General features: G+C 49.9%; 1 protein-coding gene across 21 annotated transcripts in view; it reads left to right on the plus strand.

Annotated features, from left to right (window-relative positions):
• LOC105478940 (low density lipoprotein receptor class A domain containing 4) overlaps positions 1-14280 on the plus strand; it is a 436625-nt gene that overhangs the window by 177795 nt on the left and 244550 nt on the right. For 19 of the 21 annotated variants that reach the window (XM_071085751.1, XM_071085747.1, XM_071085752.1 and 16 more), the window contains one exon: positions 2927-3347. The exons of the other annotated variants lie outside the window; for them this stretch is intronic. In XM_071085751.1, the coding sequence (XP_070941852.1) occupies positions 3308-3347 (40 nt within the window). In that variant the 5' untranslated portion in view covers positions 2927-3307. The remainder of the gene's footprint in view (positions 1-2926; positions 3348-14280) is intronic. 21 annotated transcript variants of the gene reach the window in all.

Below are 14280 nucleotides of genomic sequence, written 5' to 3' on the forward strand. Positions count from 1 at the left end.
GGTACAGTGTAATGTTTTGCTATATGTACGCATGGTAGAAATATTCAAATCAAATGAATTAATATATTTATCACCTCACCAACTTACATTTTTTGTGGTAAGAATGTTAAAAATGTATTATTTTAGCAATTTTTAGATATGTGATACTTTTTTATTAACTGTGGTCACCATGCAATGCAGTCTGTCACTAAAACGTATTCCTCCAGTCCATCTGAAACTTTGCTGTGTCTGATCAACGCTGCCCTTTTCCCCATCCCTCTTCTCCCTGCCTCCAGTAATCTCCTTTCTACCCTCCTTTTGTGAGATTGACTCTTTCAGATTCCACATATAAGTGAGATCGTGTAGTATTTGTCTTTCAATTCCTGGCTTATTTCATTTGGCATGATGTCCTCCAGTTTCATCCATGTTGTTGCAGATGACAGAGTCTTGTTCTTTTTGAAGGCTGTATAGTACTCCCTTCTGTACATATACCACAGGGCCTTTATTCGTTCATCCACTGAAGGACACTTAGGTTGCTTCCGTGTCTTGGTTATTGTGAACAGTGCTGAAATGAACGTGGGGGTGTAGATATATTTTTGACGTACCTATTTCAATGCCTTGGATGTATACCCAGCAGTGGGATTGCTGGATCACATGGTGATTCTATTTTTAGTCTTTTGAGGAACCTCCGTACTGTTTTCCGAAATGGCTGTACCCATCTCCATTTCCACCAACAGCGTACCTGGGTTCCCTTTCCTCCACATCCTTGCCAATACTTCTCATCTGTTGTCTTTGAGAATGGCCGTGCTAGTGGGTGTGAGGTGATGTCTCACCGTGGCTTTAATGTGCACTTCCCTGATGCTTAGAGATGTTGAGCCTTTTTTTCATACATCTGTCAGCCATTTGTATGTCTTCTTTTGAGAAACGTCTTTTCAGGTAACTCCCCATTTTAAAAATTGGCTTATTTGTTTTCTTGCTGCTGAGTTGTTTGAGTTCCTTATATACTTTGGATATTAGGCCCTTATCAGAAGTATGGTTTGCAAATATTTTCTCCCAATCTATCGGTTCTCTCTTCATTCTGTTGATTATTTCCTTATGATAACCTGATTTTTAAAAAGTGAGGTAGCATAACTTCTGCAATGAAGCAAAGAGACAAAAATCCCACAATAAAACAACAGCAAAGACCTCCCTACAGTTTGGTTTTCTCTCTGAGTTTAGAGAATGAGAACAAACAAAGTCTAGCATATTTGCACACCAAGAGCATCATAGAAAAGGGCAGAGAAAAATCAAAGCTTTAGGGCAGGTGGGCTTTTGTCTGTATCTGGCAGGATAAATTCCATTTCCCAAAGTTCATGATGCTGGTGCAACTAGTTTTCTTCTGAAGTTCCTGTAGGACCTGCGTGTTGGCCGTTTTAGATGGAATGTTAGAATTCAGAGAAAAAATGTTTTCTCATATTTTCAAGCACTTCAAAGCCACCATTTATGCAAATAATTTATTTTTTAATTAAAATGTTACCTGTTCTTTAAACTTGAGGACTCCTACTGGGCCATACCTTATTAACCGAGGATGTTACTATAGATACATGAAGGTAATAGAATTGGATATCTTAGTATCTTAAAGTACTTCATTAATTTTTAATGTACTCCTTATAATTAGTGCGTATCAGTGATGTGTTACTTCACTACCGTCTGTTTATAGCAACATGTGGGTAACAGAGGACTCCTTTCTGTTCTGTGCTCTGCGCTCTTAAATTCTTTTTCTTTAGTTCGATGGTGAAAAAGAAGAATGAGATTACGTTTTCTAAAAATTGGTTATAAATTGATTAGGATGAAGTGATAACAGAAAAGAGGTTGCTTTTCCTAAATATTGGAGATGGATATTCAGGATTCTGTTTTAAAAGTCTGATCCTTTGGGCTTCTGACATTCTTCTTGTTAATATTGCTTTATGTTTAATGGAACATTAAAATATCTGAAAAACGTTTTGTAAAATGCTTTTTTATTCTATTATTATTAATTTTTTTTTTTTTTTGAGACGGAGTTTTGTTCTTGTTGCCTGGGCTGGAGTGCAATGGTGCGATCTTGGCTCACCGCAACCCCTGCCTCCCAGGTTCAAGTGATTCTCCTGCCTCAGTCTCCTGAGTAGCTGGGATTACAGGCATACACCACCACACCCGGCTATTTTTTTTTTGTATTTTCAGTAGAGACGGGGTTTATCCATGTTGGTCAGGCTGATCTCGAACTCCTGACCTCAGGTGATCCTCCCTCCTAGGCCTCCCAACGTGCTGGGATTTTACAGGCAAAATGCTTTTATTATTATGTAACATATGGAGCAGTTTATAGACTAAATTTGCTTTTCTTTTCCATCCTCACTAAAAAGATAGTGCGGGCATTTGTTTTCCTCTTACGAATCCATTTTTAGACCAGGCATGGTGGCTCATGCCTGTAATCCTAGCACTTTGGGAAGCCAAGAGCTTTGGGAGGATTGCTTGAGGCCAGGAGTTTGAGGCCAGCCTGGGCGGCTTAGTGAGACCCTGCCGTTCATTCATAGATAGATAGATAGATAGATAGATAGATAGATAGATAGAATCGCTTTTAAAAACTGCTCCTTGCAAGTCCTGCATTTTCTTCCTGGAGTGCTGACCACAGTGGCCATGCACCGCAGACCCCAGTCTAAGGCCTCGGGAACCAGCTTGAGAAGTGAGTTTCTTCCCCAGGGTGTCTGTGAGGGCAGAATGGCCCGGGAGGGACATTTGAACCTTGGGAGGAGCATAGCTGTGGCCCTGGGGGCAGATGGAGCTCCTTCCACCCTGGCAGCCCCTGCAGGAGCCCGCGTGCCCCACAGTGGGGTCCTGGAGGCAGCTGCCTGGCTTTTCCTGTCCGGCCTCTATAGGCCGTTAATTGTGATGCTTCTGCTGGTCGTCAGGAAAGTGACCTGTTGCTTTTCAGTTTCAGAGGCGGAGCACAGCGAGCCGAGGCTGGGATCAGGAGCACCTGCGTGCAGGTGCGACCCTGCAGGATGCTGGTAGCGGCGCGGCCCGGGGCGCCCGTGCTCTGAGGGCCTGAGGGCCAGCCCCTCCACCTGCGCCATGGCCTCCGCGCCCTGGCTGGACGGCTGACGGGAGCGGGGACTGCCGCCGCCCAGGTGCCACACCCGGGTACCGCTCGCCCGCGCGGAGCTGGGCAGGTGGGCCGCGGATGCTCCCAGAGGCCGGCCCAGCAGAGTGATGGACTCGGACAGGCTAAAATGGAAGTGACCTGAGCCTCGCCCGGTGGCTTCCTCGACGGGACAGCGCAAGAGTTGGAGCACAGGCTTGTCTGGGGAGCAGTATGCCGGAAGCTGGTTTTCAGGCCACAAATGCTTTCACAGGTGAGCGTGCTCCAGGTAATCCGAGGCTTTTCCTCCACTCCTGGCAGGCAGTCAACTCCCAAACCACTGCATGCAGTGAACCTAGCTTTGCAGTCAGGAGCAGGAGCTGAAGGCCAGCGCAGTCCAGGGCGTGCAGCAAACCTAGCTTTGCAGTCAGGAGCTGAAGGCCAGCGCAGTCCAGGGCATGCAGTGAACCTCGCTTTGCAGTCAGGAGCTGAAGGCCAGCGCAGTCCAGGGCATGCAGTGAACCTAGCTTTGCAGTCAGGAGCAGGAGCTGAAGGCCAGCGCAGTCCAGGGCATGCAGTGAACCTAGCTTTGCAGTCAGGAGCAGGAGCTGAAGGCCAGCGCAGTCCAGGGCTCAGGCGCCTGTGGTGACTGATTTTGACAAAATAATAATGTGTTTTCCTTCACTCTCTCAATAGCAGTTTGAAAAAGCGTTTGACACTTTTTGCTTCTGTTTTTGTTGAATGATAGTCTACACACAATATCCTGCAGTGTTCGCAGCGTCTTCCAGTCTCTGTTCTCTAAGGAAATGTGTCACTTGCTGAGCGAGGGTAGGGAAATGTGGTTTCTTTACAGAACCGGGAACATTCTCCGAGGGAAAAGATTAATTGCTGATGTGTGCTTGATCCCTCCCCATCTTCAATTTCTCAGATTTATTTGTGTGCTTGGGACAGCTGGGCAGAACTCGCCTTGCAGTGAGCGGGGAGAAGTGGGACACCCCAGTTTGCAGGGAACCACACAGTCTGGCTGGCACCCAGAGCCCTCACCCAAGACACAGGGGATTTTGAATTCAGATCCTAGCTCTTTTGTCTGATTCACATAACATCCCAGGAAGCCACTTAATCCTCTGGGCCTCTGGCTCCTTGTAGACAGACTGGGCTCTGTGACATTGAGGAACCTCATGAAATCCAGGGAGAACGTGTTTACATAAAAGAGGTTTTGGGGGATTTGCTTTTTATTGTAAAGAAAGGTGGTAGAAATAGTCACAAGAAGTGACCCTATTCTCTGGTTCCACGAGTCCCAGAAGTTTGCAGCTTTTCAGATTTTGTGGAGGGAGCAGGTCAGGCTGTTGGGACGCCTGGAGAGAGGGGCAGGGGCTCGGGCTTGACTGGCACGGGCCTTCTCCTTGGATTAGACGTCAGCTCCTAGACAGCCTCGCACTCCTCCGCGCTCCCCGTGGCTTCAGTGTGAAGAGATGGAGCGCCACTGTGGTGCTGCTCCAAGGAAGAATGAGGGGACGGTTCTTCCCAGCCTTGGCCGCGTCCGTGCGCACCTGCAGGCGACCTCCTGAGGCAGCTTCCACCACGTCTGTGACGTGGGGTCTCAGTGACACTGCCTCCCCCGAGGTGTGGGAGGCGGGTCGGGCCCGTGCTGGTGAGCTTGGCAGCTGTGTAGATGCCTCCCTCCGGATTGTGAGGGGCTGGTTGCCCTGTGGCCCACGTGGATGAGCTCCGCAGCTGTGTAGACGAAGGGTTGGGGGAGCACGTGCAAAGCCAAGCTCTCTGGAACCATCTTCGTACCTGCAGCCCAGCTGTCTGGAAACCCTGCCCCTCCTCACCCTTACCGTGTGTGCTCCAGCTGTTTCCGTCTCAGGAGCAGCTCCCTCGTGGACACCCTCCGCTCCAGGCGGGGGTGGGCAGCAGAAGCAACTGAGAAGTGGCTGGATGTGAGCTCAGCCTCCTTGTCCCTCGTCGCTACACCCCAGGCTGAGGAGGAGCGGCACCTAGGAGTTGACGTAAGGAATCTCTTCAGAGTAGTTCTGGGAGGAAGAGGGAACAAGAAAAGAAAAGGAAGTGAGCGTGGGACAAAAAGAGCCGGAGAAAGAGTGGTGCACTCTTTTAGGAAGCTGCCCTGTCCGTGGACCTGACTGCAGGGTGGAGGCCGCAGGGTGGCCCACAGAGGCCAGGGTTCTGGGGCCGTCTCCTCACCCTGCTGCACCTGATGCTGGTCCACGTGGCTTCCACTGACACAGCCACGCCATCCTCACACTCTGGGGTGCTGGGGGTTCCTCTGCCCCAAGGGAAAGGGAAAGGCCTCACTGAGCCTGTGTTTGGAATCCTCAGAATCCCGGGGTTCTGCCTGGAGGATTCTTGCAGGTAGCACAGCACCTCTCACATGTGAAGCCAAGGTGTACGGCAGCTGTTAGCCCTGGGGCCTGCGTCAGCCCTTCCTCCCCTCTCGCTCACAGCCACCCACTTGTCGCTCCTCCCCAGCTCCCGTTTTTGTTTCATTTGTAATTTATGAATAGTAGTTGTCTGTATTGGCAGGTTCCAGTAAGACGTTTGGATACATGTATGTGTTGTGCAGTGAACATGTCAGGCTAATCGGCCGTGCTCATCGCTGCACATTCTATCATTTCTTTGTGCTGAGCATACTTTGGCTCCTGTCTTTCAGCTCACATTTGTGAGTTTCCCAAGAATTCATTTCCGTACTTTGGCCTCTTCCCCGCAATGTCAGCCTGGCTGAGTAACAGGTGTGCCGGCGGCGGTGGTGGGGTGTACGCCACAGCCGCCGTTTTGGAGCCGCAGTGTGCTGGGCACCGTGCTCCCGCTGTGTGTCCTTTGCCAGGCGTCACAGCAACTCTGAGGCCGGCGCCGTCATGCTGGCCTTGCTCCCCGCGGGGCACGCTCGGTGCATGCAGGAACTGGCTGGTGCCGGTGGTCTCTCCAGATTGTCTCACGCTGTGTGGCCTCAGGTACACACGGGGTTCCCTGGGGAGCTTCTCCACCCCCTGGGTGTCACCCTCAGAGACTGAGATTTATTGGGTCTTGGCATCACCTAGACCTGCTAAATCAGGACTCTTATCCCCACAAGATCCCAGGTGCCTGGCTCACTTTAAAGTCTGGGAAGCACTGGGAGCCGGCACCCAGCAGAGCAGTGTTCAGAGAGATGCCAGGGTGCTCGAGGGGGTCATGTCTCAAAAAGAAATCACCTGACTTGCGCTGTTCCTTCAGCAGGGGGGATCCAAATAATGGGTCTACCTGTTCTCAGGAGACCATCGCGTGCTGAATAGCGTTCACACTGTGGGGTGCGCCGGCACCTGCAGGGCAGCAGTTGTAGCTTCCCCATCTCTCTCTAGGAAGTAACCAGCAGTGAGATGAGGAGATGTGAGTGCCTGGCCTTCTCTGGAGCTGGGTCCCTGGAGACTTGGCTCCTCATTTTTATTCTTGGTCTCCCTGCCCCTCTGTCTGCCCACATAGTTTGTAAGAGTCCCTGTGGTGCAGGATGAAGGGCTGACACGCTCTGCCTGCCCAGGCAGCTGGGTGAAGGTGGAGCTTTAGAGGGAGGTGAGCAGGAGCCCGGTGCCCAGCCCACTGCCTTAGTTGGGTTGCTATTTTTAAAATTTTGGATTTTGCTGATTCTCTGGGCTAATGGAAAGGAGTCTCGCCTTAGATCAGGCATCGAGGCATCTTCCCTAGGCTTTAAATCATGTGTTAGGGCCAGGCAGGTGTCCCTGGGCGGTTAACCGTACGTCCACTGAAAGAAATTTGTCACTTTACGTTCCAGTTCTCTTGGAGGGTGGAGGCTCAGAATTCCTCTTTAAGAGGGTTTTGGGCGGCGCTCCGGCTGTGGGGGAGGACTGGGAGACCTGCCGGGGAGCTGGGAGCTGCGTTTGTTTGGAGCGTGTGAAATTACCACGAGGGTGGTAGGAGTTTGGAAGGCCCCTGTCCGCATGCCAGGCCGGCAGTCCTGCGTGATGGAGTTCACGCACCTCGTGCCTCCTGGGGGAGTGTGGGTATACTCACATAGACGCATATTGCACATTTAACTTCTTAATTATGATCTTAGGTGAATGCTTGCATACAGGAATTGGGATACATTATTTTTAATTTTCTTAGCATATACAATTTAGAAATGATTTCAGTCCTTTAGATACTATTTTATATCAAAAATCAATTTTTTTCCTTTTACAAGTAACATCTGCTCATTGTAAGCAAACTTGGAAAGCTCAAGAGTCAAAAGAAGAAAAATAATTTCCCGCACACATCTTTGCCATGGGAATCTTTCTTCAGGCAACATTTTGGCTTACATCCTTCCAGTCTTTTGTTTTGCAAATTTCTTCCTACAGAACTGTGTTCATAATAGTATTTAATATAGTAACCTGATCTTTCCCTTTAACGTTACATTATGAGCATTTTTCTTATAGATACGAATTTAAATTGCTTCATAGTATTTTCATGTACATGTACTTGAATTTTAAAATTGTGTAGCTATTGTTGGATAGTCCTGTTTTTGACAGTTTTCACCCTTATGAATAACGCTTTGATGAACACCTTTGTGCATAAAAGCTCTTCTGTCTATTTGATTATTTCCTTGGGATGAACTCCCCGAGGCAAAATTATTGGGTCCAAAGATGTGAATTCTGTTAAAGCTCATAATTTAATTTCCAGAAGAATTGGTTGATCCTAACTTTTGAGGCTACGCTGAAACTGGCTTCCTTCCGTTGCCGGTCGCCTGTTCGCGGTGACCGTGCTCAGAACTGGGCGTGTCCCCCACGGTTCAGCCGTGCTTGGAGCAGCCCTCGTCTGCCTCACAGGGCGTCTGTGAAGCTCTTTGCAGCGTGCGGCTCTGAAGGCCGCCTGAGTGCCGTGTGTTGCACCCTCATGTTACACTTGAGCACGTAAAAACGCAGATGTCCAAAACTTACTGTTTTTGTTCTTCCAGGCCCTCGTTCTGCCTGGCTGTCATTCATTGAGGCAGTGATACAGGTGAATGGCCTCTGGAAAGATACGACTCTGTCCGTCCTAAAAACAAACCCCCATTTCCTCTGAGCAGAGGGATGCAGGGACCCTTCCAGGCTGGGTCCGCCAGCCTCCATCCCAGGTGCCATCACGGTGCAGATTTCATCTGAGGTTTCTTGTGCTTTCGACGGACTTGGAGCGCATCCTGCCTGGGTGTCACCGCACACGTCCTAAAGATGTTGCTGGCTTGAGATTCTGCCCCTTCCCGGCCCATGGTGCCACACTTAGATACTGAAAAGTTTTTGCACAATTAATTTTCTTAGACTTTTTAAATTATTTCAGTGTTAGAGAAAAAACATTTAACCTCAATAACTAGGTAAGTGAACCAAATTCCCGTAGAATTTGTAGTGAATCTTTCCGGTGAAAGGAGAATCAGATCTAATTGTTAAATGAATTTAGGTTATTTCGCTTGTAAAGGAGGAGGAGGGTAGTTAGTAGTCTTTGTCTGTCTGAAAGTGCTATTTTGTGGATGTTGGTGACCAAGTTTTCTCAGCCACTAATGAGACTGGAGAAGAAGAATCACGTAAATGGAATAGTTGGAGCTGTTTACCCTGCGGGCTCCGAGTGGAGGATGCCGTTTTGCTGGGGGTGTGACTGGGCTGCTGGGTTCAGCAGCAGCTCCCAACGTGCCCTTCCCACCCCACAGACCCTCCGCGCGTTCCTCATCCCTCTCCTCTGCAAGGTTGCGCCTGTGGCTGACCCATGCATGCCCTCAGCCCCCGCCTCCCAGAGCTGCCCAGAGAACGCTTGCTTTAGGACATATTGAGAGCTGTTCCTCCATAAAAGGAGTGGGAGTGAATTCATGGCCAAAGCTTGGAAGAAGCAACTTGAACCAGTTTCTTTCCTACAGAACTTTTCAGTCTTTAATGTGGGGCTGTGCAGTGTGGAGGTCCCAGGTGGGCAGACAGCGGGCAGTGTTCTCCCAGTGACAAGACCTGGAAGGCGTTTGAGAGGGAACAGCAGGCAGGGACAGCTTCTCATAGCGCGCACTCTGGAGAAGCCACAAATGTTTTGGGGGTCGCCTCCCACCATCTGCAGCTCCCGTGTGCCTGTCCCACCTGCGCAAGCGCAGTGGTCCCCAGCAGGCTGCTTCTGTTGGGCAAATATTGACGGAGCTCTTGCCAGGTATATGTCAAGTGCTGCGGGGAAACAGTGTCATGAGACCGTCTCCCTGCCTCCGTTCTCTCCTCTGTCTCGTTCTGCCGGTGCTCGTTAGAGTGAGGTTTTAGTGATAAGTTTCCCTTGCCCCAGAACTTTCCAGGGCTGCTTCTTGCTTCATAACAAGAGTCCGGACTCCTTGTCCTGCAGTTCGAGGCCCCCCAGAGTTGCCTTCCTTCATTCTCGTGCTGTGACCAGAGTTCTGGACACAGTGACTGTGAGCCCACCTCTCAGTTGTTTGTGCAGCGTTTAATGGCGATGCTGTTGCTGATGCTTTCTCATCTCCTGCAGATGCTCTCCATCTTCAGGATCTGTCTTAGGTCCATGTAGTCTTTTGTGATGGGCACAGGAGAAGCCTAGACAGTCTTCCTGCTTGCATTTTAGTAGACGTAGAAATGATAATGGCTTTTTGTAAAAATCTCAAATGCTTTTTCTCCAGGGAAGTTAAGTTTGTTGAGAGAGCCATTTGCACATACTGTGGTGTTTGTACTTGGTTTTTCCTTGATGCTGTTTAGCCTCGAATGTAGTCCTCAGTTATAAACCTCACCTTAATTAATAACGTTTCTGTGTGTAAATAACATGTAATTTATGTTGTTATTCGTACAAGCACCAAACTCTTCTCCATTTTCTTCCCAGTAAACCATTCTGTACTGTTTCAGGATAATCAAATGTGATTATCTTCTTTTGTTTTAGAGGCATTATGGTAGTCTCGTGTCTGAGATGTGTACTTACCCATTTTAAATAAGGGTGAGAAATAATTTCAGTATTCCCTGAAACTATATTTATTTTAAGGTTACTTGAGTGTGTACAACACAAAGATAGTTATAAATATCTTTTTATAGCTCTTAAATAGCTAAAATATCAAAAGAAATTAAATATAAAAATTATGAAGTCAGAAGTGTTCCAATTAATATTTAATCTGACAGATGAGTTTGTTTGCTGAAACCTTTCATTTTCCAGCTCTTTTTATTTATGATGAGAGCATCCCATAGGGAGGCTCCGTGATGGTGGCTGCTCGTTGCTGGATGTTGGGCTGACAGCACAGCCTAGACCAGTTTGAATGCTGGCTCTGCTGTCAGTAACTATGAGCATCGTTTAAGATGAACCCCTGCCACTGAGTGTCCAGGATCAGAGCAACCTACGTGTCTCATTGGGTTCTTTGGAAAATGCTGGCTTTTGTCCGTTGTATATCACGATGTTGTAGTTATCCCTAAAATGGAGCCACTTAGCTCTAGAGAAATCAAACGTGCAGAAAGCAGGTGGCTGCTTCCATACGTGGCCTCCTTTTTTTTTTTTTTGAGACGGAGTCTCGCTCTGTCACCCAGGCTGGAGTGCAGTGACGCGATCTCAGCTCACTGCAAGCTCCGCCTCCCGGGTTCCCGCCATTCTCCTGCCTCAGCCTCCCGAGAAGCTGGGACTACAGGCGCCGCCACAACGCCCGGCTAATTTTTTTGTATTTTTAGTAGAGACGGGGTTTCACCATGTTAGCCAGGATGGTCTCGATCTCTTGACCTCGTAATCCGCCTGCCTCGACCTCCCAAAGTGCTGGGATTACAGGCGTGAGCCACCACACCCGGCCTAGAGTCCTTCATATTGGATTCTTCTGTGCTCTCTGTTGGAGGATGAGCTCAGAGGCTGGGAAAGGCATTGTTCCAGCAGGAGCAGCCAGCCCCAGTCACCCTCCAGTTCCTGCTCTGTGACATGGATGAATCAGCTGACCTCTGAAGTGCACTCTTCACCACACTGAGGTAGAGATAATGGCCAGTGAGTAGGTTCTGTATAGGGATTGAGTGAAATAACATCTGTGAAGTACCGAAACAGAGTCTGGCTTATAGTGGTGCTCAACAGATGTTCTTCTCCGTCTTCTTTCATCGTCTTCTTGAAGTTGACTATACAGAAAGGCCTCATAAAAATCAGGGGTTCATTTAGCAGATATTTAACAGTCGTCATGCCATACTTGTGTCTCAGGGGTGTACAGTCCAAGTGTCATCACGATCTGCACAGTTAACTCTGATGACATCCCGTGCAGGTGTGGAGGTGGGAGCTGGCGTGGGGATGGGGCTGGCAGGGTGGGAGCTGTTGTCACCGTGGGAGCTGTTGGGGGTGGGAGCTGTTGGGGGTGGGAGCTGTTGGGGGTGGGGATCTGCAGCACGTGGCTGTGGCTTCCCCTCTGGTTCCTTACATCCTGCCTGATAGGGCTTTTAGCTGAACCTGAGCCCTGCCGCCTGCCCGTGCTGGGCTGATAACGGCCTCTCCAGAGTCTCATGGAGTCGTCACAGGCCAAGGGTCTTCAAACTTGGCTCGAAGTCAAGTCCCGGGTCTCTGTGTTTTTTCAGGATACTATGTTTAAATGGGGGAACCCAGAAATGGGATGCAAAAATCAACAAGTTTAACATCTGGGTGGTGGTTTATGGTTCCATTAAACATTTTTAACCAATAATGGTCCAATATGGGAGTATGGACTCTTTTTCCTCTCAGTTAACGTTGGCATTTGTAGAATACTCCAGGGTGGTGTGAGAAAGACGTGTCCGAGTTCAGGATTTCCTAGGGGCAATGAAAGAATACAAAATACTAACACGGTGCCCTAGTTGGGCATCTAATTCTGTGCTCTGTTAGCACAGTCAGCCTTGTTGTCCTTTGTGGATGCTCAAGTCCGTGATATAAAATGATGGTGGTGCATATACTTATAACACATGTAAGATTACTTATGATACCACATACAATGTAAATGTTGTGTAAATACTTGTTATACTATTATTTTTAAAAGTTGTATTTTTTACTTTTTAGACAGGGTCTTGCTGTGTCACCCAGGCTGGAGTGCAGTGGTGCCATCATAGCTCACTGCAGTCTCAACCTCCTGGGCTCGAGTGATCCTCCCTCCTTGGCCTCTTGAGTAGCTTGGACTGCAGGTGCGTGCCAACACATCTGGCTAATTGTTTATTTTTTGTAGAGACGGGGTTTTGCCATGTTGCCTAGGCTGGTCTCAAACTCCTGGGCTCAAGCGATCCTCCTGCCTTGACCTCCCAAAGTGCTAAGGTTACAGGTGTGAGCCACTGCGCCTGGCCTATTTTTTATTGTTTTATTGTTGTTTGTATTTTTTCCTCAGTATTTTCAGTCTGCAGTTAGTTGAATCCATAAATGCAGAACCTGTGGGCACAGAGGGCTGGATGCAGGGACTGTGGGTACAGAGGGCTGGATGCAGACACTGTGGGCACAGAGGGCTGGATGCAGGGACTGTGGGTACAGAGGGCTGGATGCAGACACTGTGGGCACAGAGGGCTGGATGCAGGGACTGTGGGCACAGAGGGCTGGATGCAGGGACTGTGGGCACAGAGGGCTGGATGCAGACACTGTGGGCACAGAGGGCTGGATGCAGGGACTGTGGGTACGGAGGGCTGGATGCAGACACTGTGGGCACAGAGGGCTGGATGCAGGGACTGTGGGCACAGAGGGCTGGATGCAGACACTGTGGGCACAGAGGGCTGGATGCAGGGACTGTGGGTACGGAGGGCTGGATGCAGACACTGTGGGCACAGAGGGCTGGATGCAGACACTGTGGGCACAGAGGGCTGGATGCAGACACTGTGGGTACAGAGGGCTGGATGCAGACACTGTGGGCACAGAGGGCTGGATGCAGACACTGTGGGCACAGAGGGCTGGATGCAGGGACTGTGGGCACAGAGGGCTGGATGCAGGGACTGTGGGCACAGAGGGCTGGATGCAGGGACTGTGGGCACAGAGGGCTGGATGCAGGGACTGTGGGCACAGAGGGCTGGATGCAGACACTGTGGGCACAGAGGGCTGGATGCAGGGACTGTGGGCACAGAGGGCTGGATGCAGGGACTGTGGGCACAGAGGGCTGGATGCAGGGACTGTGGGCACAGAGGGCTGGATGCAGGGACTGTGGGTACAGAGGGCTGGATGCAGGGACTGTGGGCACAGAGGGCTGGATGCAGACACTGTGGGCACAGAGGGCTGGATGCAGGGACTGTGGGCACAGAGGGCTGGATGCAGGGACTGTGGGCACAGAGGGCTGGATGCAGGGACTGTGGGCACAGAGGGCTGGATGCAGGGACTGTGGGCACAGAGGGCTGGATGCAGGGACTGTGGGCACAGAGGGCTGGATGCAGGGACTGTGGGCACAGAGGGCTGGATGCAGGGACTGTGGGCACAGAGGGCTGGATGCAGGGACTGTGGGCACAGAGGGCTGGATGCAGGGACTGTGGGCACAGAGGGCTGGATGCAGACACTGTGGGTACAGAGGGCTGGATGCAGACACTGTGGGTACGGAGGGGCTGACAGTGCAGCTGCAGAGACTGTACAGAAGAAAATACCTGTTACTAAATGTTTCTGGGTGCCGTATTGTACTTTAAAGAACCCATATTCCAGTTGCTAAGTAGACAACAGGCCCCCAGACTCCTTAAGGAGATGCGGGTGTGCCTGTTTCACATGGGGGTTCTGTCTTAGGCTTGCTAGGTCTGCCAGCCCTGAGGGAGAGACCAGCCACAGCTGTTGATGGGTTTGCCTGACTTTATTTTTTTTTCTTTTTCTTTTTTTTTTTTTTTTTGAGACTAAGTCTCGCTCTGTTGCCCAGGCTGGAGTGCAGTGGCGCGATCTCGGCTCACTGCAAGCTCCGCCTCCCGGGTTCACACCATTCTCCTGCCTCAGCCTCCCAAGTAGCTGGGACTACAGGCGCCCACAACCGCGCCCGGCTAATTTTTTGTATTTTTAGTAGAAATGGGGCTTCACCATGTTAGCCAGGATGGTCTTGATCTCCTGACCTCGTGATCCACCCACCTCGGCCTCCCAAGGTGACTTTCGTTTTTAATTTTTAAAAACTTTAATGCCCTTTTGCAGCAGTAGGGTCTTGCTGTATTTTCCAGGCTGGTTTTGTATTCCTGGCCTCAAGTGATCTTCCCGCTGTGGCCTCCCAAAGCACTGGGATTGTAGGCATGAGCCAGTGTGCCCTGCTGGGTTTGCCTGACTTCTTAGGGAAATGATCCTGAGATCAGTGTTTCCGAATCCCACCA

The sequence above is a fragment of the Macaca nemestrina genome, chromosome 19, assembly GCF_043159975.1.
Source record: "Macaca nemestrina isolate mMacNem1 chromosome 19, mMacNem.hap1, whole genome shotgun sequence".
NCBI lineage: Eukaryota > Metazoa > Chordata > Mammalia > Primates > Cercopithecidae > Macaca > Macaca nemestrina.